The sequence below is a fragment of the Hyla sarda genome, chromosome 1 (genome assembly GCF_029499605.1).
Source record: "Hyla sarda isolate aHylSar1 chromosome 1, aHylSar1.hap1, whole genome shotgun sequence".
Classification (NCBI taxonomy): domain Eukaryota; kingdom Metazoa; phylum Chordata; class Amphibia; order Anura; family Hylidae; genus Hyla; species Hyla sarda.
Window position 1 is genome coordinate 593,692,716 of NC_079189.1, and position 24,767 is coordinate 593,717,482.

Below are 24,767 nucleotides of genomic sequence, written 5' to 3' on the forward strand. Positions count from 1 at the left end.
GATAAATGTTACCCATACAACCAAGAAAGGGTTCCTGGCTCCCCATGGTCAGAGCAGAAAAGTCACATTCGCCAAGATGTTGAAAGAGTAGTCCGACGAAAAAATTATCTTTAAAATATAAAAAATATATATAAAAAGAAAAAAAAAAAAAAAAAAGGAACATTCTCTTACCTTCCTCGCTCCCATGCCGCTATAATGAGACATTGAGGAGGAAGTTGATTGGATAAGTGAACATATGATGTCACATCACCAAACCCAGAAGTTCCAGACTGCAAAGAGTGGCGCTTCGTTATACTTGCAGCGGCGCAGGAGAGAAGAAAGTGGGAGACCCTTTAAGACTATCCCTTTAAGAAGAAAACCAGGTTCCTGCTTAAGGGTATGTTCACACTGCGAAAATTCCACAAACGGAATTGCGCTCAAGAATTCCGCTGTGTGAACCTCAACATTGGTGTGAATGGGCCTTCCGCGGACTTATTCACACTGTAATTTTATTGGAGGAGAATTCTGTTGGAATTGTGGGACACTCAGTGAGTAAATGGTGGGCCACTCAGTGAGTAAATGGTGGGCCACTCAGTGAGTAAATGGTGGGCCACTCAGTGAGTAAAAGGCTAAGATGTCCCAGGTAAGATAATAGCCAGCCCCTTTCACCTCTTTAGCACTGAGCTTCCTACCTTGGAGGGTGGTCAGGGTGCCTGGGTTGGCAGAACTGTGCTACCACCTGTAAGTTGCTGAACAAAGCGGTGAGGAGGTGCATGACGGAGCTCAGAATCCAAGATGGCACCTACTCCATGTGAAGGCACCGACCCCTCTGCATCCTCTGCATGTGAAGGCACCGACCCCTCTGCATCCTCTGCATGTGAAGGCACCGACCCCTCTGCATCCTCTGCATGTGAAGGCACCGACCCCTCTGCATCCTCTGCATGTGAAGGCACCGACCCCTCTGCATCCTCTGCATGTGAAGGCACCGACCCCTCTGCATCCTCTGCATGTGAAGGCACCGACCCCTCAGCATCCTCTGCATGTGAAGGCACCGACCCCTCTGCATGTGAAGGCACCGACCCCTCTGCATCCTCTGCATGTGAAGGCACCGACCCCTCTGCATCCTCTGCATGTGAAGGCACCGACCCCTCTGCATCCTCTGCATGTGAAGGCACCGACCCCTCTGCATCCTCTGCATGTGAAGGCACCGACCCCTCTGCATGTGAAGGCACCGACCCCTCTGCTTCCTCTGCATGTGAAGGCACCAACCCCTCTGCATCCTCTGCATGTGAAGGCACCGACCCCTCTGCATCCTCTGCATGTGAAGGCACCGACCCCTCTGCATCCTCTGCATGTGAAGGCACCGACCCCTCTGCATCCTCTGCATGTGAAGGCACCGACCCCTCTGCATCCTCTGCATGTGAAGGCACTGACCCCTCTGCATGTGAAGGCACCGACCCCTCTGCATCCTCTGCATGTGAAGGCACCGACCCCTCTGCATCCTCTGCATGTGAAGGCACCAACCCCTCTGCATCCTCTGCATGTGAAGGCACCGACCCCTCTGCATCCTCTGCATGTGAAGGCACCGACCCCTCTGCATCCTCTGCATGTGAAGGCACCGACCCCTCTGCATCCTCTGCATGTGAAGGCACCGACCCCTCTGCATTTCAAATGCAGGGGATGCAGCCAGCGCTTGCACAGGGAGTGGTGCCAGCAGAGGGAGCAGCTAAAACCTCATGGGCCACATAAAATGGTGGACCAAATTTGGCCTGCGGGCCTTGATTGATCCAAGGGAAAATTTTCCTGAACCTGCAACCCCTAAATAAGTTCATAACATTAGAGCATCCATATTGTGATGTAGAACAATTTTGTCTCTTCACCACCTTATCACCCACTACTGTGGGGGTAGCAGGGACCAGCGCCAGACCCTGCTCCCATCACTGAACCTCTGGTGGCATCACAAATGCCCCAGGTAAGAGAAGGAACACTATTCCTGGTAAAATAAAGTGAGCATTGTTTGGGGACCCTGTAACTGTCAGGCTATGTTCAAACACTATTTTTTGGGACAGTGGTCTATTTTTCATTTTTTTCTTTTTTTTTTTAAACTCAGTTTTTTAAATGCTGAGGACACCTCTTGTCCCTTACTAGTTCATCTATGAGTCTAGAATACAGCAGAGCGCTTGGGACACATGGACAGGCCAATGAGAGAAAAGCAACAGTGGTATAGACATGTATAAGATATAAAGTTATGTCACTACCACTATGTGTGTGTATACACCTAGTGCTGAGCGGTATGACCAAAAATGCATATCACGGTATTTTTGGAAGTTATGGCGGTTCCACTGTATTTTACAGTTTTCCATCCCCCACGCTGGGGAACTAATCATATGTGACCCGCGGGTGCTGCTCCCTCCATCCTCCTGTGAGCCGCTGGCGTTTTAACTGAATAAGATGAGTGCCGTGGCGCTTATTCCGGTATATTCCATATTCCTATGCCTGTATATTCCATATTCCTGTGCCTGTATATTCCATATTCCTGTGCCTGTATATTCCATATTCCTGTGCCTGTATATTCCATATTCCTGTGCCTGTATATTCCATATTCCTGTGCCCGGGCTGCAACATTAAACAAAATAAACTTTGACTCACCTTCCTACGTTCCCCGTTGCTCTGGTATCGGCCTCACACTGCTTCCTGGGGATGGGAACGTCACAGAGCCGTCAGCGTATCACCGGCTGCAGCGATGTCCCGTCTCAGCCAGTGATAGGGTGAGCGCACTGTCATGTAAGGAGGAAGGTGAGTCAAAGTTTATTTTGTTTCATTTTGCAGCCCGGGCACAGTACAGATGTCCTTTATTAATAATTTCCAGTGCCGCGGCACACTACTCTTTCATTTTAAGCGCCAGCAGGTCACATATGATTAGTTCCCCGATGTGGGGGACAGCGCAGCGGCTGATAATTCATGGGGGGGGGGGGTTAGAGAAGCAGTTGAGTGCCGGCTCCTTACATGACAGTGCGCTCACCCTATCACCGGCCAAGACGGGACATCGCTGCAGCCGGTGATACGCTGACGGCTCTGTGACGTTCCCGTCCCCAGGAAACAGCGTGAGGCCGATACCAGAGCAATGGGGGAACGTAGGAAGTTGAGTCAAAGTTTATTTTGTTTAATTTTGCAGCCCAATCACAGTACAGATGTCCTTTGATAAAAATTTCCAGTGCCGCGGCACACAACTCTTTCATTTAAAGCGCCAGCGGGTCACATGTGATTAGTTCCTCGATGTGGGGGACAGCGCAGGGGCTGATAATTCATTCATTCGAAGAGAAAAAAAAACGGTATTTGGTATGAACCGGTATATCCCAGCACTATATACACCTATTACACGCACTTACCTGCAAGTATCAACTGTACTCATACATCACTCATTGATAAAAAACACGCAACCACAATTTGTAAGGCACATATTTCTTGTGAACACAGGGTGCTTTACAAAATGCTCTAAACGCTCGGGCAGCAGAGTACCCCTTTAACCAATTCTGGTTGCCTTTCGTTTGGAGGGTAAAATTACTTTTCACTAACACATTACTTAAACTCCTCCTTCGTCGGAAGGCTATTATTGGCTTTTGCCTCATTTCAGGATCAATTTCTGTATAATTTCCTCAGCCGGTCAGTCAGCTTAGCTAACCGCGTTTCCTCACACCCATCCTGGGCACCAGTTTAAAGCGGTACTCCAGTGAAATTTTTTTTTTTTAAATCAACTGGTGCCAGAACGTTAAACAGATTTGTAGATTACTTCTATTAAAAAATCTTAATCCTTCCAGTACATATCAGCTGCTTTATGCTGCACATGAAGTTCTTTTCTTTTTAAATTTCTTTGACCACAGTGCTCTCTGCTGACACCTTTGTCTGTCTCAGGAACTGTCCAGAGCAGGATAGGTTTGCTCCTGCTCTGACAATTCCTGAGACAGACAGAGGTGTCAGCAGAGAGCACTGTGTGGTCAGACAGAAAAGAAATGTAAAAATAGAAGAACTTCCTCTAGAGCATACAGCCACTGATAAGTACTGGAAAGATTAAGATTTTTAAATAGAAGTCATTTACATATGATCAAAAAGTCCCATAAAAACAAAAATGGTCCTGTTAAAAACTACAGATCGGGGCGCAAAAAATGAGCCCTCATGCAGGCCCGTATAAGGAGAAATAAAAAAGTTATAGGTCGAAATTTCCCGTCCACACGTGTTATATCTCTAATATCACTTCCTGTGACATCACGCATAAATAATTATGCAAATTAGCATGGTCTGTATTTTTTTTTTGCAAGAAACGTGGCAACCATGCATCAGTAAACGGAGTAGAATTCCGCGCAGTGAACAGTACAATCTGTGTGAATGTGTCTTCCGCGAGACCCTTTCACACTGCGGAATTTCAGCGTCAATGGTGACGGCGCAGTGCCCCGCAATCCTACTGCCGGAATCGAGCAGAGATTCCGCAGTGAGAACGTACCCTAAATGTAAGAATGCAGTAGAACAGCCGGACACCACTCAGTCAGTTTCCCCTACTCATGTTTCTCATCTGTGGGTGTCTCAGCACTTAGACCTTGACTGATCAAAACTTTTCACATCTCTGTGACACGTTGAAATATAATTGTTTTTTTTGTTTTTTTTACTGTCAGGGACACTTTTTAAATGAGGATAGGGACACTTTTCAAATGACAGGGACACTTTTTAAATGACAGGGACACTTTTTAAATGACAGGGACACTTTTGCAAAGTATAAACTACCATGGTCACCACGTCAAAAATGTCTGTACCACCAAATACCTGACTTTTTGTTTGCATGGGTAGGGCCTGTGGCTGGCTTTTGTATCTATGTAATAGACAGGGGCACATGTTGTGGAGATTTGCCCACCCAAACCCATGATGTGAACAGAGCCTTATAAAGATTTGGGGAGCACCCAAGCTGTATTTGGCGCCGTGACCAATAGTGAAACTTGTGCAGAAGACACGTGGAAGGCGTTGCCCATAGCAACCAATAAGGGCACTTCTTTCACTTTCACAGGCACCTGTGAAAAATAAAAGCTGGGATCTGATTTGTTGCTATTGGCAACCCCTCCATTCTCAATTAGCCAAAGCAACCAATCAGATTGCTTCTTTCATTTCCAAAGGAGCCTCTCAAAATATAAACTGGGGTCTGAGTGGGTAAATTCCAACCTTTTTTTTGTCACCCATAGCAACCAATTAGCTAACTGCTTTTTTTTTTTCTACTTGCGAGCTGTAAACCACGTGACCGCCGCAGAGGTCTAGCTGGTCTACGGGAAAATGGCGGCCGTCCTATAACAACCTCCTTCCCTCCGCCTCCACCCCCGTGTGTGCTCAGCAGCCATAACGAATAACCTACCTAGCGCCCTCTCCGGGTCACTCCGCCCTCCTGTCAGCAGCCCGTAGACCGGAAGTGGCCCGTGCCCGGTGACCCATGAGCTCGTGCAGGGCTCTCCTGTGCTGGGGGTGTTCCGGGCGTCTCACCCGCTGGGCGCCCACCAGGCGGCCCGTGTCCACCAGGCCTAACTCTAATGGTCCCGGGAAACCCGGCGGCTTCAGACCGGAGCGGGTCGCCGTGGTGACCAAGACCACCCGCTATGAGTTCGAACAGCAGCGGTTCCGGTCCGCTGGGCTGTCTGAGGACGAGCTCCGGGAGCTGGTGAGTGGTGACCTGTAGGGGGGGCTATAAACCACAGAGGCCATCCATAATCCGGCAGGTGTCGGTCCTTGGTGACAGTCACCGATCCCAGACGACTATCGTAAAAGTTGCGATTTATCGCTTCGCACACGTGACTTCGCCTTCTTAGACTGCAACATAAGTCGCCATTGGCCAACATTTTTGGGATACTTTTTGCGAATCATTGTGACTGTAATATTCGCCAGGTTGTTACCAAAATAAAACAAAAATAGAGATCGGTGTAAATCTTATAAAAAATTTTTTTATAAAAACAATTCTCGCATTTGTGACTTGAAGGGGTACTCTGCTGGAACGTTAAACAGATTTTTAAGTTACTTCTATTTAAAAATCTTAATCCTTCCAGTACTTATAAGCTGCTGTATACTACAGAGGAAGTTCTTATCTTTTAGAATTTCCTTTCTGCCTGACCACAGTGCTCTCTGCTGACACCTCTGTCCATCTCAGGAACTGTCCAGAGTAGGATCAAATCCCCATAGCAAACCTCTCCTGCTCTGGACAGTTCCTGAGATGGACAGAGGTGTCAGCAGAGAGCACTGTGGTCAGGCAAAAAGATAAGAACTTCCTCTGGAGCATACAGGCAGCTAAGTACTGGAAGGATTTACGATTTTTTACATAGAAGTAATTTACAAATCGACTTAACTTTCTGGCACCAATTGATTTTAATAATAATAATTTCCAGTGGAGTACCCCTTTAAGAATGTGGCTCCACCCACTATCTGCTGTTCAGGCGTGGAAACTGGGCTCTCTGGGCAGTCGGGTTGCCAAGGCAACAGGACAACATCCAGCGAGTTCCGTGCACAAGTCCCAATGACTAGAATAAGACTCGTAACTATCTGGGTGTTGTACAGTCGCCCCGGCGGGTGCTGCGAATTTGAGAGCGTGAGGATCGCCCCCCTTTTTTTTTTTTTGTTTTTTTTTGTTAAAGGGGTACTCCGGTGAAAACCTTTTTTCTTTTAAATCAACTGGTGCCAGAAAGTTAAACCTATTTGTAAATGACTTCTATTAAAAAATCTTAATCCTTCCAGTACTTATTAGCTGCTGAATGCTACAGAGGAAATTCCTTTCTTTTTGGAACACTGATGACATCACGAGCACAGTGCTCTCTGCTGACATTTCTGTCCATTTTAGCAACCGTGCATAGCAGATGTATGCTAAGGGCAGCATGGTGGCTCAGTGGTTAGCACTGCTTCCTTGCAGTGCTGGGGGCTTGGGTTCAAATCCCACTAAGGACAACAATAAATGAAGAGTTATTAATATTATTATGACGTCAGCAAAGAGCACTGTGCTCGTGATGTCATCAGAGAGAATTTCTAAAAAGAAAAGAATTTCCTCTAGTATTCAGCAGCTAATAAGTACAGGAAGGATTAAGATTTTTTTTAATAGAAGTAATTTACAAATCTGTTTCTGGCACCAGTTGATTTAAAAGAAAAAAGGTTTTCACCGGAGTACCCCTTTAATGTGCAGTTTGATTGGGGGGAAGAGGTCATGAATGGAGTCACATGATACAGCCGGAGTGACTTTTGTGCCTGGGGCCCTATTGTGTGGGGGGGGGCCCCGGCAGACTGTAATGTAACGGTCATCACGGTGATTTCCCCCATTGGGGAGGTGATTTTTTTAGGGTGCCAAATTTGATGCCCGAAGCGACCCCTAAGGGTCTATTCACACGGTGGAATTTCGCCTTTAAATGAAAGCCCAATACACTTCTATGGGATTCCGCACTCCCGTTGACACTTCGGAATTTCCGCAAGCGGAAATTCCGAAGTGTCAACGGGAGTGCGGAATCCCATAGAAGTGTATTGGGCTTTCATTTAAAGGCGAAATTTCACCGTGTGAATAGACCCTATGTTTTAGCAGGTTGACACTAGAGATGAGCGAACTTACAGTAAATTCAATTCGTCACGAACTTCTCGGCTCGGCAGTTGATGACTTTTCCTGCGTAAATTAGTTCAGCCTTCAGGTGCTCCGGTGGGCTGGAAAAGGGGGATACATTCCTAGGAAAGAGTCTACATTCCTAGGACTGAATCCACCTTTTCCAGCCCACCGGAGCACCGGAAAGCTGAACTAATTTATGCAGGAAAAGTCATCAACCGCCGAGCCGAGAAGTTCGTGACGAATCGAATTTACTGTAAGTTCGCTCATCTCTAGTTGACACGTCGCAGTGTTACTTAGTAGAACATTATATACCTCGTTGACCTCTCCCAGTGTTACTATGAGGGACAAAAATAGATTAACATTAACCCCTTAATGACCACTGACGTAAATGTACGTCCTGGTTTGGCGGTACTTCGCGCACCAGGACGTACATTTACGTCACGAGTATGACTGTGAGCATCGGAGCTGTGCTCGTGTCATACACGGCAGGTTCTGGCTGCAGCCGGGGACCAGCTGGTATTGGCCGACATCCGCAATCGCACGGATGTCCGCCATTCACCTCTCAGATGCCGTGATCAGTACAGATCACGGTATCTGCGGCAATGCGCATGTTAAAATAGATGATCGGATCGCCCGTGGCGATCCGATCATCTGTAATGGCGGACGGAGGTCCCCTCACCTGCCTCCGTCCGTCTCCTCGGGTCTTCTACTCTGGTCTGAGATCGAGCAGACCAGAGCAGAAGATCACCAATAATACTGATCAGTGCTATGTCCTATGCATAGCACTGAACAGTATTAGCAATCAAAGGATTGCTATAGATAGTCCTCTATGGGGACATTAAAAGTGTGTAAAAAATAAATAAATAAATAATTATATATATTTGAAAAATGTAAACGGTAAAAAAAGGGAAAAATCCCCCCCCCCCCAAATAAAAATAAAAATTGTCGGTTTTTCCCATTTTACCGCCAAGAAGCGTAAAAAATATTTTTTTTATAAACCTATTTGGTATCGCCGCGTGCGTAAATGTCCGAACTATCGAAATATAATGTTAATGATCCCGTACGGTGAACGGCGTAAATGTAAAAAATAAAAAAAATCTAAAAATGCTGCTTTTTTTTTGTCAAATTTTATTCCGAAAATTATTTATAAGAAATTATCTAAAAGTTTTATATATGCAAATATGGTATCGATAAAAAGTACGGAAAATACGGAAAAATGAAAAAGTTATAGGTGGTCAAAATAGGGCGATTTTATATTACTGATTCTGTACAAAAAGTTTTAGATTTTTTTTAAGCGGTACAAAAATATTAAAGTATCTAGCCATGGGTATCATTTTAATCGTATAGACCCACAGAATAAAGAACACATATAATTTTTACCGTAAAGTGTGAAAACAAAACCCTCCAAAATGTGCAAAATTGTGGTTTTCATTAAAATTTTCTCTCTCTAAAAAAATATATTTTTTGGGGGTTCGCCGTATATTTTATGGTAAAATAAGAGTTTTCATTACAGAGTACAATTGGTGATGCAATAAACAAGCCCTTATATGGGTCTGTAGATGGAAATATAAAAGTTATGGATTTTAGAAGGCGAGGAGGAAAAACGAAAATGCAAAAATAAAATTGGCCTGGTCCTTAACCTCTTAAGGACCAAGGACGTATGAGTACGTCCTTGCTCCTGTGATATAATGCGGGGTCCCACAGTGACCCCGCATCATATCACGGCGGGCCCCGCGTCATAGTCAAAGCTGAGCCACGCGGCTAAAAGTGAAAGTAAAAAGTGCCGGTTAGCTCAGTGGGCTGTTCGGGATAGCCGCCGCGGCATCCCGAACAGCTGACAGGACAACGGGAGGGTCCCTACCTACCTCCTCGCTGTCCGATCGCCAAATGACTGCTCAGTGCCCGAGATCCAGGCATGAGCAGTCAAGCGGCAGAATCATCGATCACTGGTTTCCTATGAGAAACCATTCATCAATGTAATAGATCAGTGTGTGCAGTGTTATAGGTCCCTATGGGATAACAATGATCAGTGTGTGCAGTGTTATAGGTCCCTATGGGATAACAATGATCAGTGTGTGCAGTGTTATAGGTCCCTATGGGATAACAATGATCAGTGTGTGCAGTGTTATAGGTCCCTATGGGAGCTATAACACTGCAAAAAAAAAGTGAATGAATATCATTTAACCCCTTCCCTATTAAAAGTTTGAAACACTGTGTAAATAAAAATAAACATATATGGTATCACCGCGTGCGGAAATGTCCGAATTATAAAAATATATTGTTAATTAAACCGCACGGTCAATGGCGTGTGCGCAAAAAAATTCCAAAGTCGAAAATTTTTGGTCACTTTTTATATCATGAAAAAATGAATAAAAAGTGATCAATAAGTCCTATCAATGCAAAAATGGTACCGTTAAAAACTTCAGATCACGGCGCTAAAAATGAGCCCTCATACCGCCCCATACACGGAAAAATAAAAAGTTATAGGGGTCAGAAGATGATAATTTTAAACATATTCATTTTCCTGCATGAAGTTATGATTTTTCCCAGAAGTACAACAAAATCAAACCTATATAAGTAGGGGATCATTTTAACCGTATGGACCTACAGAATAAAGATAAGGTGTCATTTTTACCGAAATATGCACTGCGTAGAAACGGAAGCCCCCAAAAGTTACAAAATGGCGTTTTTTTTTTTTTTTTTTCAATTTTGTCTCACAATGATTTTTTTTTTCCGTTTCACCGTAGATTTTTGGGCAAAATAACTGATTTCATTACAAAGTAGAATTGGTGGCGCAAAAAATAAGTCATCATATGAATTTTTAGGTGCAAAATTGAAAGTTATGATTTTTTTTAAAGGCAAGGAGGAAAAAACGAAAGTGCTAAAACGGAAAACCTCCCGGACCTTAAGGGGTTAAGGTGAAAATGGGCTTGGTCCTTAAGCTCCGGTGAAAAAGTTTTATTTTTATTTTTTTATTCTTTTAAATCAACTGGTGCCAAAAGTTAAACAGATTTGTAAATGACTTCTATTAAAAAATCTTTACCCTTCCAGTACTTATTAGCAGCTGTGTGCAACAGAGGAAATTAATTATTATTTTTTTGTCTTGTCCACAGTGCTCTCTGCTGATACCTGATGCCCGTATCAGGAACTGTCTAGAGCAGGAGAAAAATCCCCATAGCAAACCTATGCTGCTCTGGACAGTTCCTGACATGAACAAAGGTGTCAGCAGAGAGCACTGTGGTCAGACAGGAAGGAAATTCAAAAAGAAAAGCGTTTCCTCTGTAGCATACAGCAGCTGATAAGTACTGAAAGGATTGAGATTTTTAAATAGAAGTCATTTACAAATCTGTTTAAGTTTCTGCCACCAGTTAATTAAAAAAAAAAGTGTTCCACTGGCGTACCCCTTTTAAGGGTGTGTTCAGACGCTATTACTAGCAGCGGGTTTCCCTACCATTCATTTGAATGGGTCCGCAGACAGTCTGCAAATTTGACACTATTGCGGATTGTCTGTCGACCCATTTAAGTTAATGGTAGCGTAACTCGCAGTGGGAAACCCGCTGCTGGTAATAGCGTGTGAACGCACCCTAAGTCTGGAAAATGGTCATCTTGTTCAGCCGCAGTATTACCCAGTGTATAGGGTTTAGTGTGGGTGAACAGGAGACCTATGCGGGGTCAATGGGTTAAAGGGGTACCTAGCCGCTCGAAATGCGTCGGTGTGATGGGATCTGCTGTTATGATGCCATGTACTTGTGGTACTATTTTAATGAATTTTGGTTAAAGAAATTTCCTATTTTATGGAATTTGGCAAGGAATATATCTTCTGTCCCTTCCCTTGGGTTTCCACCCTGGCCAGGCATTATTGGCAGCATTTCTGAAGGTGCGCCATTGTTTTCCAGGCACAGGAGATAGATAGATAGAGATATATATATACCAGATACAGGCGCAGATAAAGGCTCCAGGAGGAGCTGAAACGTTGTAATGCTGACATGAGATATTAAATCACTTATTTTGTTGGAGTGCTGCGCCTGTATCTGGTTTTTATCTTGGATGGACTCTGATCAAGTCCTTTGGGACGCTGGCACCAATTTTTTGGTTGGACTGGATAAGTAGTGCTGCTTTATTTTGGGATTATATATATATATATATATATATATATATATATATATATATATATATTATATAATTATTTTATTATTATTTTGCAACTTATATACAGTTGGGGGGGGGGGGGTAAATACAATATTTCTCTCCCCCCCCCCCCTCCCCCCAACTGTATGGGTGTGTGTACATATTATTATTTATTATTATTATTATTATTTGCAATGCAGCTTATATACAGGCGGGAGTTGGGGGGGGGGGGGGTGTAAATAAAATATTTCTCCCCCCCCAACTGTATGGGTTTGTGTAAATAATAATAATAATATTATTATTATTATTTATTATTATTATTATTATTATTTGCAGTGCAACTTATAGACAGGCGGGAGTTGAGGTGGGGTGTGTGTGTAAATAAAAGATTTCTCCCCCCCCCCCCAACTGTATGGGGGGGTGTACATATTATTACTATTATTATTATTATTATTATATGCAATGCAACTTATATACAGGGCGAGTTGGGGAAAAAACATATTGTGATACAGCAGTAGTGTCTGATAAGTTTGGCGCACCCAATGTGTACCAACACTTAAGCCTTTTTTTTATTATTATTTTTTGTCCCGTTTCCCGTGTCCCTGCCCCGGAGAAGCTTAGAAATTCTTCTTTCTGGCAGGAGGGCACTGAGAACACATTGTGCCGCAGTCTGTCCAGAAAGTCCAGGGGTGGACTTGTTACTGCAGACATGGCGGACCCCCCCCTGGGAGCTCGGGGGGGACATAGGATGGAATAATCCAGCCCTGTATGACAGCAGATGGACTCGTCCAGTGCTGCCTCCTTACAGTCTGCTTGTGTCATAGCAAAATGTTGTTTAAATCAGTTTTTTTTTTTTTTTCTACATTGCAAAATTATCCTGAAATGTTGCAGTTTCCATTTTGGCCACTGGGCCTAAAAATAAACTGGGATTCCTGTTCTGTACAAATGACACTTCCCAGCAGTCTCCTTCCATTACATTAAAATGCATTGTTTCCCTACCTATGTGCCTCCAGCTGTTGCAAAACTACAACTCCTAGAATGCCCGGACAGCCAAAAGCTGTCCGGGCATGCTGGGAGTTGTAGTTTTGCAACAGCTGGAGGCGCCCTGCTTAAGAACGCTGGTTTAAGGTGACAAAAGTAGATAACAGATACACTCGATAGCTGTTGCTTACAGATCAGCCATCCCTCTGCCTTTTAGAATGACCCGGTAAAGGTCATCAAGCATGCTCAGATGCCTTTCCCATTCATATCAATGGGACAGCTGTAGTCTATTGTTGCTTATGTCTATGGGTCCTGCCGTAAACCATGTCACTAAATGCTGTTTAAACGAGACAGTGGAATCCTATTAAAGGGGTATTCTGCCCAGAGAGACCTCTTATCCCCTACTCAAAGGATAGGATGTCTGATTGCAGGCCAGCACCGCAGCATTCATGACGTCACGCCTCATCTCATAGACATGAATGCAGGGGGCGTGATGGCTGTGGTCACCTGTCATCTAACATGGAGCAGCGTTTGCTCCAGCAGCGACATTAACCCCCCCCCCCCCCCCCCCCCCCCCACCGCCGCAATCAGACATCTTATCCCCTATCCTTTAAGTAGGGGATAAGATGCCACAGCGGAATTTCCGTGGCAGAAATTCTGCATTACAAGAAATTTTAAGGAAAACTGTCCGCTTGTTCACCACGCTACACTACACACAATACACTGGATTATAGTGGTGGGGAACCAGAGTCCAACGAGGGATCACTTAAAGGGGTACTCCACTGGAAAATATTTTCTTTTAAATCAACTGGTGCCAGAAAGTTAAACAGATTTGTAAATTAAGTCTAACAAAAAAAAAAATCTTAATCCTTTCAGTACTTATGAGCTGTTGTTTAGTTCTTTTCAGTCTAACCACAGTGCTCTCTGCTGACACCTCTGTCCATGTCAGGAACTGTCCAGAGCAGGAGAGGTTTGCTATGGGGATTTGCTCCTACTCTGTCTGGACAGTTCCTGACATGGACAGAGGTGTCAGCAGAGAGCACTGTGGTCAGACTGAAAGGAAATTCTAAAAGAAAAGAACTTCCTGTGTATTATACGGCAGCTGATAAGTACTGTAAGGATTGGGATTTTTTAAATAGAAGTAATTTACAAATCTGTTTAACTTTCTGGCTCCAGTTGATTTAAAAGAAAATATTTTCCAGTGAAGTACCCCTTTAAATACGTCCAGAAGGTCCTGAGATATGTCCCCCTAGAAGATTCTGTGAATCGCGTGCAGGGGGCGGGGCTTCATCCGCTCACTTTACATATTCATTGTCTGTGGAGTCACAGACGAGGAATACGTAAATTAAGCTGGTGAAGCTCCGCCCCCTGCGCACGATTCACAGAATTTATAATTTCTCCCGACAGCGAAGCGCACGAACATCTTCCCGTGTGAACATAGCCTAAGGGTGCATTTACAAACCGGATCCCCTGCGGATTTTCCAAGGCAGTTCGTATGTATTATTTATTGGGATGTCAATAAAGTGACAGCCTCGTAAAATCAGTAAATTTAAAGGGGTACTCCACTGGAAAAACATTTTTCTTTTAAATCAACTGGTGCCAGAAAGTTAAACAGATTTGTAAATTACTTCTATTAAAAAAATAAAAAAAAATAAAAAAAAACAATCCTTCCAGTACTTATCAGCTGCTGTATAATACACAGGAAGTTCTTTTCTTTTTGAATTTCCTTTCTGTCTGACCACGGTGCTCTCTGCTAACGCCTCTGTCCATTTTAGTAACTGTCCAGAGGAGGAGCAAATCCTCATAGCAAACCTATCCTGCTCTGGACAATTCCTGACATGGACAGAGGTGTCAGCAGAGAGCACTGTGGACAGACTGGAAAAAACTACACAACTTCCTCTGTAGTATATAACAGCTGATAAGTACTGGAAAGATTAAGATTTTTTAATAGAAGTAATTTACAAATCTGTTTAACTTTCTGGCACCAGTTGATTTAAAAGAAAATGTTTTCCAGTGGAGTACCCCTTTAAATGGGCAGCAGATCCTGTGTGTGATCCCCCTTCACATTATGATCCCCTGCCGGCATATTCTGCCTCCTCCAGCTACCCATTGCTGTGCCCTTCTGGCTGTGGGGCGGGTGTCTTTGGGTGTCCTAGTTTCTGCAGACATGTGACCCAGACATAATACAATTACAGATGATCTCCTCTTCATCCACTGCTGATCCCCCCCACCCCCCTATCATAGACTTGCATTGAGGGGTCGGGTCATGAGGGGGTGCTGCTATGGCATCACGAGCTCCCTGCTCCAGCATTCGGAACTGTTTGTTCCAAACGTTGAGCAGCGGAGTACTCCTTTTTTTTTTTTTTTTTTTTTTTTTTAGCTTTTAGAGCGTGGGCACAAAACCCACCAAAAAGGTTATTTTTTTTTCTTCTTATATATTTAATGCACAGTGCTGTGACTGCCATTTATTTTATCACACCATAAAGGGTGCTGTGAGTAGCACCCTTGTGTATATTGATATATAGGTTGAGCCCCCCCCCCCCTTGTTTCATGTTGTGACTGCCATTTATTTTAGTCTGCGTGATGTATATTCTCCATGTTAAATCGGATTTCCCCTTTTTTTTTTTTTTTCCAGCTCGCGTTAAAAGGTTCCAGTTACAATGGTCTGTTACAGCGACATAACATTCACTCAGAAAACGTGGAGCACGTTGTACAGAGTTTACGGTAGGTATCGATATCTGCCCATGTTTTGTATTCTCTTCTAGTTTAGCGCCTATTGGGGGGAAAAGTGGTTGAGATCCATTGTGCCCACCTATAATGCAGCTAGCAAGGGGCATCCAGGGGGCTGCTTTTTCATGCACTTTTAAAGGGTTACTCCGTTGCTCAGTGTTTGGAACGAACTGTTACAAACGCTGGAGCCGGCGCCGGGAGCTTGTGACATCATAGCCCCGCCACATCATGACGTCGCACCCTGCCCCCTCAATGCAAGTCTATGGGAGGGGGCGTGACAGCCGTCACGCCCCCTCCCATAGACTTGCATTGAGGGGGCTGGGCGTGACGTCATGAGGGGGCGAGGCTATGATGTCACAAGCTCCCGGCGCCAGTGTTCGGAACAGTTTGTTCCAAACGCTGTGCAGCGGAGTAACCCTTTAAACCCTAGTAATAGAGGGGTCTCCTGTTTTTGCCTCTATGTATTCTGATCTTTTCATATTCAGAATCTGGCCCGCCTCCTGCTTAGCCTCATATCTCCCAATAACCTATAGCAAGTCCTGGGGGAAAAAAGTGTGGGAACTCACTTAAGATTTCTTCTGAAGGGCTGGTCCTGCAGGAGTCCTGCTAATGGGAACAGTGTTCCTGCTGTGGAAAAAGTTCAGGAACTCCGTTCCCATGCGTTTTTGCAGGACTTGTGCCCTGGCCTATAGTCAGTATTAGAGATGAGCGAACTTACAGTAAATTCGATTCGTCACGAACTTCTCGGCTCGGCAGTTGATGACTTTTCCTGCGTAAATTAGTTCAGCCTTCAGGTGCTCCGGTGGGCTGGAAAAGGTGGATACAGTCCTAGGAAAGAGTCTCCTAGGACTGTATCCACCTTTTCCAGCTCACCAGAGCACCTGAAAGCTCAACTAATTTATGCAGGATAAGTCATCAACTGCCGAGCCGAGAAGTTCGTGACGAATCGAATTTACTGTAAGTTCGCTCATCTCTAGTCAGTATATATCTCTGCTGTGTTGCATTAGATTTATCATAACCTGTCCAGAGGAAAAGTTGCTGAGTTGCCCATAGCAACCAATCAGATCGCTTCTTTCATTTTTAACAAGGCCTCTGCAAAATGAAAGAAGCGATCTGATTGGTTGCTATTGGCAACTGGGCAACTTTTCCTCTGGACAGGTTTTGGTAAATCTCCCCCGTAGTTTTTGTGGTCTCGGTCTCCTGCAGATCTGTCTTGAGAATACAGTGTTATTTTCGGGCAGCATGTCAGGATCGATCCTATTCACTCAGTATGATGTGCTCGGCACTGAGAAGAAATAAAGGTTATAGCAGGGCCAAGGAAAAAATAAAAACTACTTGTCCAAGGGACTAAATCGGAGCACAATCTACTTGTCGTGGTTAACCAAAATAGCATATAAATAAGGTCTTTATTAGGTTATTTAGTTTTTATTAGATTATTTATCAAATTTTTCTTCCTTGCCCCATAACAACCATGACTGTTAAATTTTTCCAACTGCGTCCGTTCTGCACCTCACACCGGTCCTGCTTGCCCGATGCAGAGCTAAACGCATTACCTGCCCAGCGCCCGGATCTTCATGTCTCGGGCGTCGGGCGATAGGATTTCCACATTCTTGTTATAGTCATACAGGAGATTTATCAAGACCTGTCCAGAGGAAAAGTTTCTGAGTTGCCCATAACAACCAATCAGATCGCTTCTTTCATTTTGCATAAATCTTCCCCCATAGAGTTCACCATTGTAGAGGATTTCCCGCTTCTCCCTAGAGATGAGGGTCTAGGTGCACTGATGATTGATTGATGTGACATCCCATCCTGTGCGGTGACAAGGAGCTCAGGACCCTCCCAACCCCCTCTATAAACCACAATAAAGACCCTCTGAAAATATGGCTACACGCTGTGTTGAGGACGGACTGTAACTCCTGACACTTTTCTTTCAGCAATGACGGCATTGATGTGAGGGTAGTGAAAAGAAGAGACTATGACGAGGAGACTGCGCGATGGGCGGACGCCATCATCTCTGCAGGAGGTAGAGATTTATATTGCACTTTTTCCATATTCTTGCATTTTGTATTTCTCTCAATCTTGTAATGTGTAGTCACCATCTTAAAGGGGTACTCCACTGGAAAACTTATATATATATATATATATATATATATATATATTAGCAACAGAATTCTTTGTCTATATATATATATATATATATATATATATATATATATATATATATATATATATATATTAAATGTTTTAATCCTTCCAGTACTTATCAGCTGTTGTATGCTCCACAGAAAGTTCTTTTTTTTTTTCATTTCCTTTCTGCCTGACCACATTGCTCTGTCCATTTTAGGAACTGTCCAGAGCAGGATAGGTTTTCTATGGGGATTTGCTCCTACTCTGGACAGTTCCTAAAATGGACTGAGGTGGTCAGACAGAAAGGAAATCCAAAAAGAAAAGAACTTCCTGTGGATCATACAGCAGCTGATAAGTACTGGAAGGATTAAGATTTTTTTAATAGAAGTAATTCACAAATCTGTTTAACTTTCTGGCACCAGTTGATTTAAAATGTATTTTTATATATTTTTTTTCCCAGTGGAGTACCCCTTTAAGCTGGAGGCTTTATTGACTTAGCAGTCATTCCTCCTCTTCTGCTGCCCTTATATCCCTGGGCGGCCTGTGTTGCAAGACGTGTGACAGGACTGATGGTGACCCTGAACCTGTTCTCATCTGCCAAAAAAACACAAAGCACAACCGACTGTGACACGTATCACAGCATTTCACAATGTGAGAATGAGCCAAGGGATCATATAAGGACCTCTTATATAGAGATTAGAGATGAGCGAACTTACAGGAAATTCGATTCGTCACAAACTTCTCGGCTCGGCAGTTGATGACTTTTCCTGCATAAATTAGTTCAGCTTTCCGGTGCTCCGGTGGGCTGGAAAAGGTGGATACAGTCCTAGGAGACTCTTTCCTAGGAATGTATCCACCTTTTCCAGCCCACCGGAGCACCTGAAAGCTGAACTGATTCATGCAGGAAAAGTCATCAACTGCCGAGCCGAGAAGTTCGTGACGAATCGAATTTACTGTAAGTTCGCTCATCTCTAATAGAGATGATACAGAAGAGGCCGTAGTAATATACACATCAGAGCAGACACGGCCACTTCTGGACTCTCTCCTGGTGAGCAGTAATCTTTTAGGTCCATGCACAGTGGATTTCCTTTCCACAAATCTGCAGCGTTTTTTTTTGGTTGCAAAATCTTCATCTTCTTCACACACATTTTGCTGCAGGTTTCACTTCTGCTACAGCTTCTGCTGAGGCTGAAAACGGACATGGCGGCTGTTTAAAATAAATAAAAGCCATACTCGCGGCTTGAGTTTTTTTTCATTAAATAACACTGCAACTAGATGTTAGGATTCTTTCACACTGACGTTTGTACCAGTCCGTGTACCGGCCGTTTAGGAAGATAGCAGGAGAAAAATGTGTGCATGTCGCGTCTTTTTCTCCCGCTATCATAACGGGACTTATAAGGGACGTTAGAGGAATCCCATTCAAGTGAATGGGATCCGCTTTTCCCATTATTACTCCCGTTGTGCTCCATTACAATAACAGATGTTAATGGCAGCCAAAGTAGAAAAGGGGGTTAAAAAAAAAAAAAGCCATTAACGGCCGTTTGTAACGGAGCAACAGTAAAATGTGAAAGGCCTGAGCTCGGAGTCACGTTAGGCTCCCTGACCAGTCGCAGATCTGACTTTTTTTCTGCATAGAGTTGTGCAGAGAAAAGTACAGATTTAAAGGGGTTATCCGGCCAAAGACATATTATCCCCTATTGTGAGGTCACTCCAAACCCCCTACATTCATGTCTATGGGAGGGGGGCGTGATGGCCATCACGCCCCCCTCCCATAGACATGAATGGAGGGGGCATGGCGTGACGACACGTCTCCAGTCCAGGAAACTGGTGCACAGAGATCGCGGGGGATCCCAGCAGCAGGCCCCCTGCGATCAGACCTCTAATCCCCTATCCTTTTGGATAGTGGATAAGATGTTTTGGCCAGAATACCCCTTTAACAGACAGCCATTGAGACATGTTGTCATGATCTTCCCCCTGATACTAACTAATAATTATATCAGGTCTCTAGTGACACATCAAAAAACACAAATAGCCAGCACAACTACATGATATGAGAGTGCATGCTGCTGTGGCAAATGCAAAGTATACAAACACAAAAATTGCAGCGGCACATTTTATCAATTTTTTTTTAATATATATATATATATATATATATATATATATATATATATATATATATATATATATATATATATATATAATATATATTATAATTTTATATATATATATATATTTTTTTTTTTAAAGGCTCTCAGCGCACTTTTTGATCAAAACGTGTCCCCCATCCGCCACATGGAGGCGGCCATTTTCGGATGATCCCTAACATACGTATGTTAGGGACCATCTGAAAATGGCCGCCTCCACATGGCGGATGGGGGGACACGTTTTGATCAAAAAGTGCGCTGAGAGCCTTTAAAAAAAAAAAAAAAAAATATATATATATATTTAAAAAAATTATGATAAAATGTGCCGCTGCAATTTTTGTGTTTGTATACTCAAGTGACACATGATGTGATAACCACTTTTTACATGTCAGGGCAATATGTAAAAAAAAAAATAATAATTTTTATTAGTTACCATTTAACTAAGATTTGGTCACAGTGTTACCCTGCTGGGATTCTTATAAATCAGCTTTAATCTGTAAAGGGGAAAGGGTCCAGATCCAGTTTCCCTACAGTGCCCCCACAGGTGGAAGTAATGCATTACACAACATAGCTTTACATCAGTTCACCCTGATAAAGTCACTGTTCTCCTGAGTTGGTGGTGCACACATCTTAAAGGGGTACTCTGCCCCTATAAATCTTATCCCCCTATCCAAAGGTTGCCCGCGATCTCCCTGCTGCACCTGGCGTTCGTTTAGAGCATTGGGTGCAGCACCAGAGGCTCGTAACGTAACAGCCACGCCCCCTGCTCCGCATCGCCAGTCATCTGGTATGGAGCGACGTTCCCCTCCATGCACCGAATGTCTGGGGTGCCGCATCAGACCCCTGCGATCAGTCCTCTTATCCCCTATCCTTTGGACAGGGGATAAGATGTCTAGGGGTGGAGTAACCCTTTAAAGTCCCTAGTCCGCTTACAGAACTTTATTTTACTGTTACTTTATTCCTTTCTTTTGTTAGGGGATGGGACAATGCTCCTCGCTGCCAGCAAAGTACTAGACAAGTTCAAGCCTGTGATCGGAGTGAACACTGATCCAGAAAGGTAACTTCAAGCTTTCCCACAGTGTCAGACGTGACTGATCATGAGTCTGCCTTATGGGCAAATTGTTTGTATCTCTAAACATGGACGAAAAGTGTGAAGCAAAATTCATTAATCTACAAATGTCCATGGGGGAACACTGGCAAAAACATCTTAAAACACTTAACAGGGAATAATAGTAATAGGACAGATGGGCAAGGAATGGAGAACCTCGCAGACATGTTGGTTGGATGTACAACACAAATAGAGAAAACACAGCCGCACATCCACCATTTGTACTTGGATCTATTTGCTTCTCAGCATAATTTCAAAAACGATACTTTGATCAAAAAGTACAAGCCCACTCGCCACGTCAAGGCCACCTAGTCAGAGAGGGTCATAACCTAACACTGGCGTAGCACCGAGCAGTGACCACTGCCTCCGAGACACCAAGCCCAATGGGGGAACGACCCAGTGGCCAGGCAGCCCCACTGCTGTCCGACTACTTGCTGAGAAGCAAGTAGATCAAAATACAAATTGTGGATGTGCGGCTGTGTTTCTGTGGGTTATGGTGCACACGGTACTCTGGGTTATGGCGCACATGGTACTCTGGGTTATGGCGCGCACGGTACTCTGGGTTATGGCGCGCACGGTACTCTGGGTTATGGCGCGCACGGTACTCTGGGTTATGGCGCGCACGGTACTCTGGGTTATGGCGCGCACGGTACTCTGGGTTATGGCGCGCACGGTACCCTGGGTTATGGCGCGCACGGTACCCTGGGTTATGGCGCGCACGGTACCCTGGGTTATGGCGCACACGGTACCCTGGGTAATGGCGCACACGGTACCCTGGGTAATGGCGCACACGGTCCCCTGGGTAATGGCGCACACGGTCCCCTGGGTAATGGCGCACACGGTCCCCTGGGTAATGGCGCACACGGTCCCCTGGGTAATGGCGCACACGGTCCCCTGGGTAATGGCGCACACGGTCCCCTGGGTAATGGCGCACACGGTCCCCTGGGTAATGGCGCACACGGTCCCCTGGGTAATGGCGCACACGGTCCCCTGGGTAATGGCGCACACGGTCCCCTGGGTAATGGCGCACACGGTCCCCTGGGTAATGGCGCACACGGTCCCCTGGGTAATGGCGCACACGGTCCCCTGGGTAATGGCGCACACGGTCCCCTGGGTAATTTTATATGAACACCTCAGTTTTGCACTTCCATCCATTTTAAAACCCTTTGTATATTTTAGGTCTGAAGGACACCTCTGCTTACCGATGCGGTACAGTCACTCCTTCCCAGAAGCTCTGCACAAGCTTTATCGCGGTGAGTTCAGGTACGATTTATGTCATACTCCCAGTAGACCTACTCATGTGCTTTAAGTTCTAGTTTAGGCTATAACGCCCCCTCCCATAGATGTGAATGGAGGGGGCATGTGTGATGTCACGTCTCCAGTCCTGGAAACAGAGGTTTTGAGACTGGAGACGCAGCCCCGCATAGAATGCGGGTGCTACACGGATATCGCAACGGGCCCCCCCACGCTATCAGACATCTTATCTCCTATCCTTTTGTATTTGGCTGGAATACCCCTTTAAATGTGGGGGAAGTACACATGATATGTACTTGGGCAAACAAGGATAAAGATAATGTTCTATAAACAGACAATGAAAGTCAGAAAACGCACCAAAATCTCCTCATTTACCAAGGTAGCGAGGTATTAAGAGGGTGATCTCAGAATTCTCTTCTCCTTTACCAGGTGGCAGTGGCGTCAGCGGATTAGACTGTTCCTTGAAGGCACCGGGATTAACCTGACACCTGTCGACCTACACGAGCAGCAGCTCAGCCTGGAGCAGCACAGCAAGGCGCACAGCTCTGGAACACATCAAGAGCAATGTAAGGTGAAGACTCCACATACATGGCGCCCGCAATGTCTGCACAAACACAAGTGTCAACGGGTAGAATTCTAGGCACTCTTCATAGCTAAAGATCATTAGAGGGGTACTCCGGTGGAAAACGTTTTTTTTTTAATTTTTTTTTTTTTTAATCAACTGGTGCCAGAAAGTTAAACAGATTTGTAAATTACTTCTATTAAAAAAATCTTAATCCTTCCAGTACTTATTAGCTGCTGAATACTACAGAGGAAATGGGTTTTCTATTTAGAACAGTTTTCTCTGCTGACATCATGACCACAGTGTTCTCTGCTGACATCTCTGTCCATTTTAAGAACTGTCCAGGGTAGGATAATATTCCCATAGCAAACATATGCTGCTCTGGACAGTTCCTAAAATGGACAGAGATGTCAGCAGAGAGCACTGTTCCAAAAAGAAAATTATTTCCTATGTAGTATTCAGCAGCAGATAAGTACTGGAAGGATTACGATTTTTTTAATAGAAGTAATTTACAAATCGGTTTAACCCCTTAACGATGAAGGACGTGTCCCAGCGGCATATCGGGTCGGTCCCGGCGGCTATCAACGGCCGGGACCCGCGGCTAATACAGGACATCACCGATAGTGGTGATGCCCTGTATTAACCCTTCAGACGTGGCGATCAAAGCTGACCGCTGCGTCTGAAGTGAAAGTGACCCGGCTGTTCGGGACCGCCGCGGTGAAATCGCGGCGTCCCGAACAGCTTACAGCTTAAACACATGTGGTATCGCCGCGTGCGTAAATGTCAGATCTATAAAAATATATTGTTAATTAAACCGCACGGTCAATGGCGTACGCGCAAAAAAAATTCCAAAGTCCAAAAAAGCGTATTTTTGGTCACTTTTTATACCATTAAAACATTTATAAAAAGTGATCAAAAAGTCCGATCAAAACAAAAATGGAACCGCTAAAAACTTCAGATCACTGTGCAAAAAACTCCTCATACCGCCCTGTACGTGGAAAAATAAAAAAGTTATAGGGGTCAGAAGATGACATTTTTAAACGTATAAATTTTCCTGCATGTAGTTATGATTTTTTCCAGAAGTGCGACAAAATCAAACCTATATAAGTAGGGAATCATTTTAACCGTATGGACCTACAGAATAATGATAAGGTGACACATTTTTACCGAAATATGCACTGCGTAGAAACGGAAGCCTCCAAAAGTTACAAAATGGCGTTTTTTTCTTCGATTTTGTCGCACAATGATTTTTTTTTTTTTCCGTTTCGCCATGAATTTTTGGGTAAAATGACTGATGTCACTGCAAAGTAGAATTGGTGACGCAAAAAATAAGCCATAATATGGATTTTTAGGTGGGAAATTGAAAGGGTTATGATTTTTAAAAGGTAAGGAGGAAAAAACGAAAGTGCAAAAACTGAAAAACCCTGCGTCCTTAAGGGGTTAACTTTCTGGCATCAGTTGATTTAAAATAAATAAATAATATTTTCCACCGGAGTACCCCTTTTAATCCCTAAATAAAAATATCCTCCAGACAAGACCTTTCTGGCCTGTGTTGTCATGTCATCAGTTTTACTTGTATCTGGATTTGAGAAAGCAGGGTGGCAGTGAGTTTTATATTGCCCAGATTTCCAATACTCCTGAAAAGCAAATGTTATTGTGCGGCAGTATAATAGGGGTTTGCCTCCCTGCAAATATCTGGCAGAAGAGTTTCACCTTACATGAGAGCCATGATGAATCGGTGGTCTGTGAAGAGTGCGTACATATCCATCTACAAGCACATCTCAGAGTTCATTAGAAAAATATTCAACTCTACAGATTTTTATTGTGCATATCTGATGTTTGCATTAAAAAAATTAAAGGGGTACTCCGCCCCTAGACATCTTATCATCTATCTCTTGGCGATCTCGGCTGCAGCCCCCCAGACATCCAGTTCATGGAACGAACTTCGCTCCGTGCAGGATGACTGGCGATGCGGGGTGGAGGCTCGTGATGTCATGGCCGTGCCCCCTCAATGCAAGTCTATGGGAGGGGGCGTGACTAACGTCACGCCCCCTCCCATAGACTTGCATTGAGGGGGCGTGGTCGTGACGTCACGAGCCTCTGACGCTGTAAACCAACGCTGGGTGAAGCAGGGAGATCCTTTTGGATAGG

At 44.3% G+C, this 24,767-nt stretch overlaps 1 protein-coding gene across 3 annotated transcripts in view; it reads left to right on the forward strand.

Moving 5' to 3' along the window:
* The first annotated feature begins 5,261 nt into the window (after positions 1 to 5,261).
* NADK2 (NAD kinase 2, mitochondrial) overlaps positions 5,262 to 24,767 on the forward strand; it is a 38,827-nt gene continuing 19,321 nt past the window's right edge. The window contains exons 1-6 of one of the 3 annotated variants that reach the window (XM_056546456.1): positions 5,262 to 5,671; positions 15,327 to 15,415; positions 17,356 to 17,444; positions 20,668 to 20,749; positions 21,980 to 22,063; positions 22,484 to 22,620. In XM_056546456.1, the coding sequence (XP_056402431.1) occupies positions 5,447 to 5,671; positions 15,327 to 15,415; positions 17,356 to 17,444; positions 20,668 to 20,749; positions 21,980 to 22,063; positions 22,484 to 22,620 (706 nt within the window). In that variant the 5' untranslated portion in view covers positions 5,262 to 5,446. Of the gene's footprint in view, positions 5,672 to 15,325; positions 15,416 to 17,355; positions 17,445 to 20,662; positions 20,750 to 21,979; positions 22,064 to 22,483; positions 22,621 to 24,767 lie in introns of those variants that run through there. The other 2 variants (XM_056546461.1, XM_056546470.1) reach the window with 2 other exon arrangements.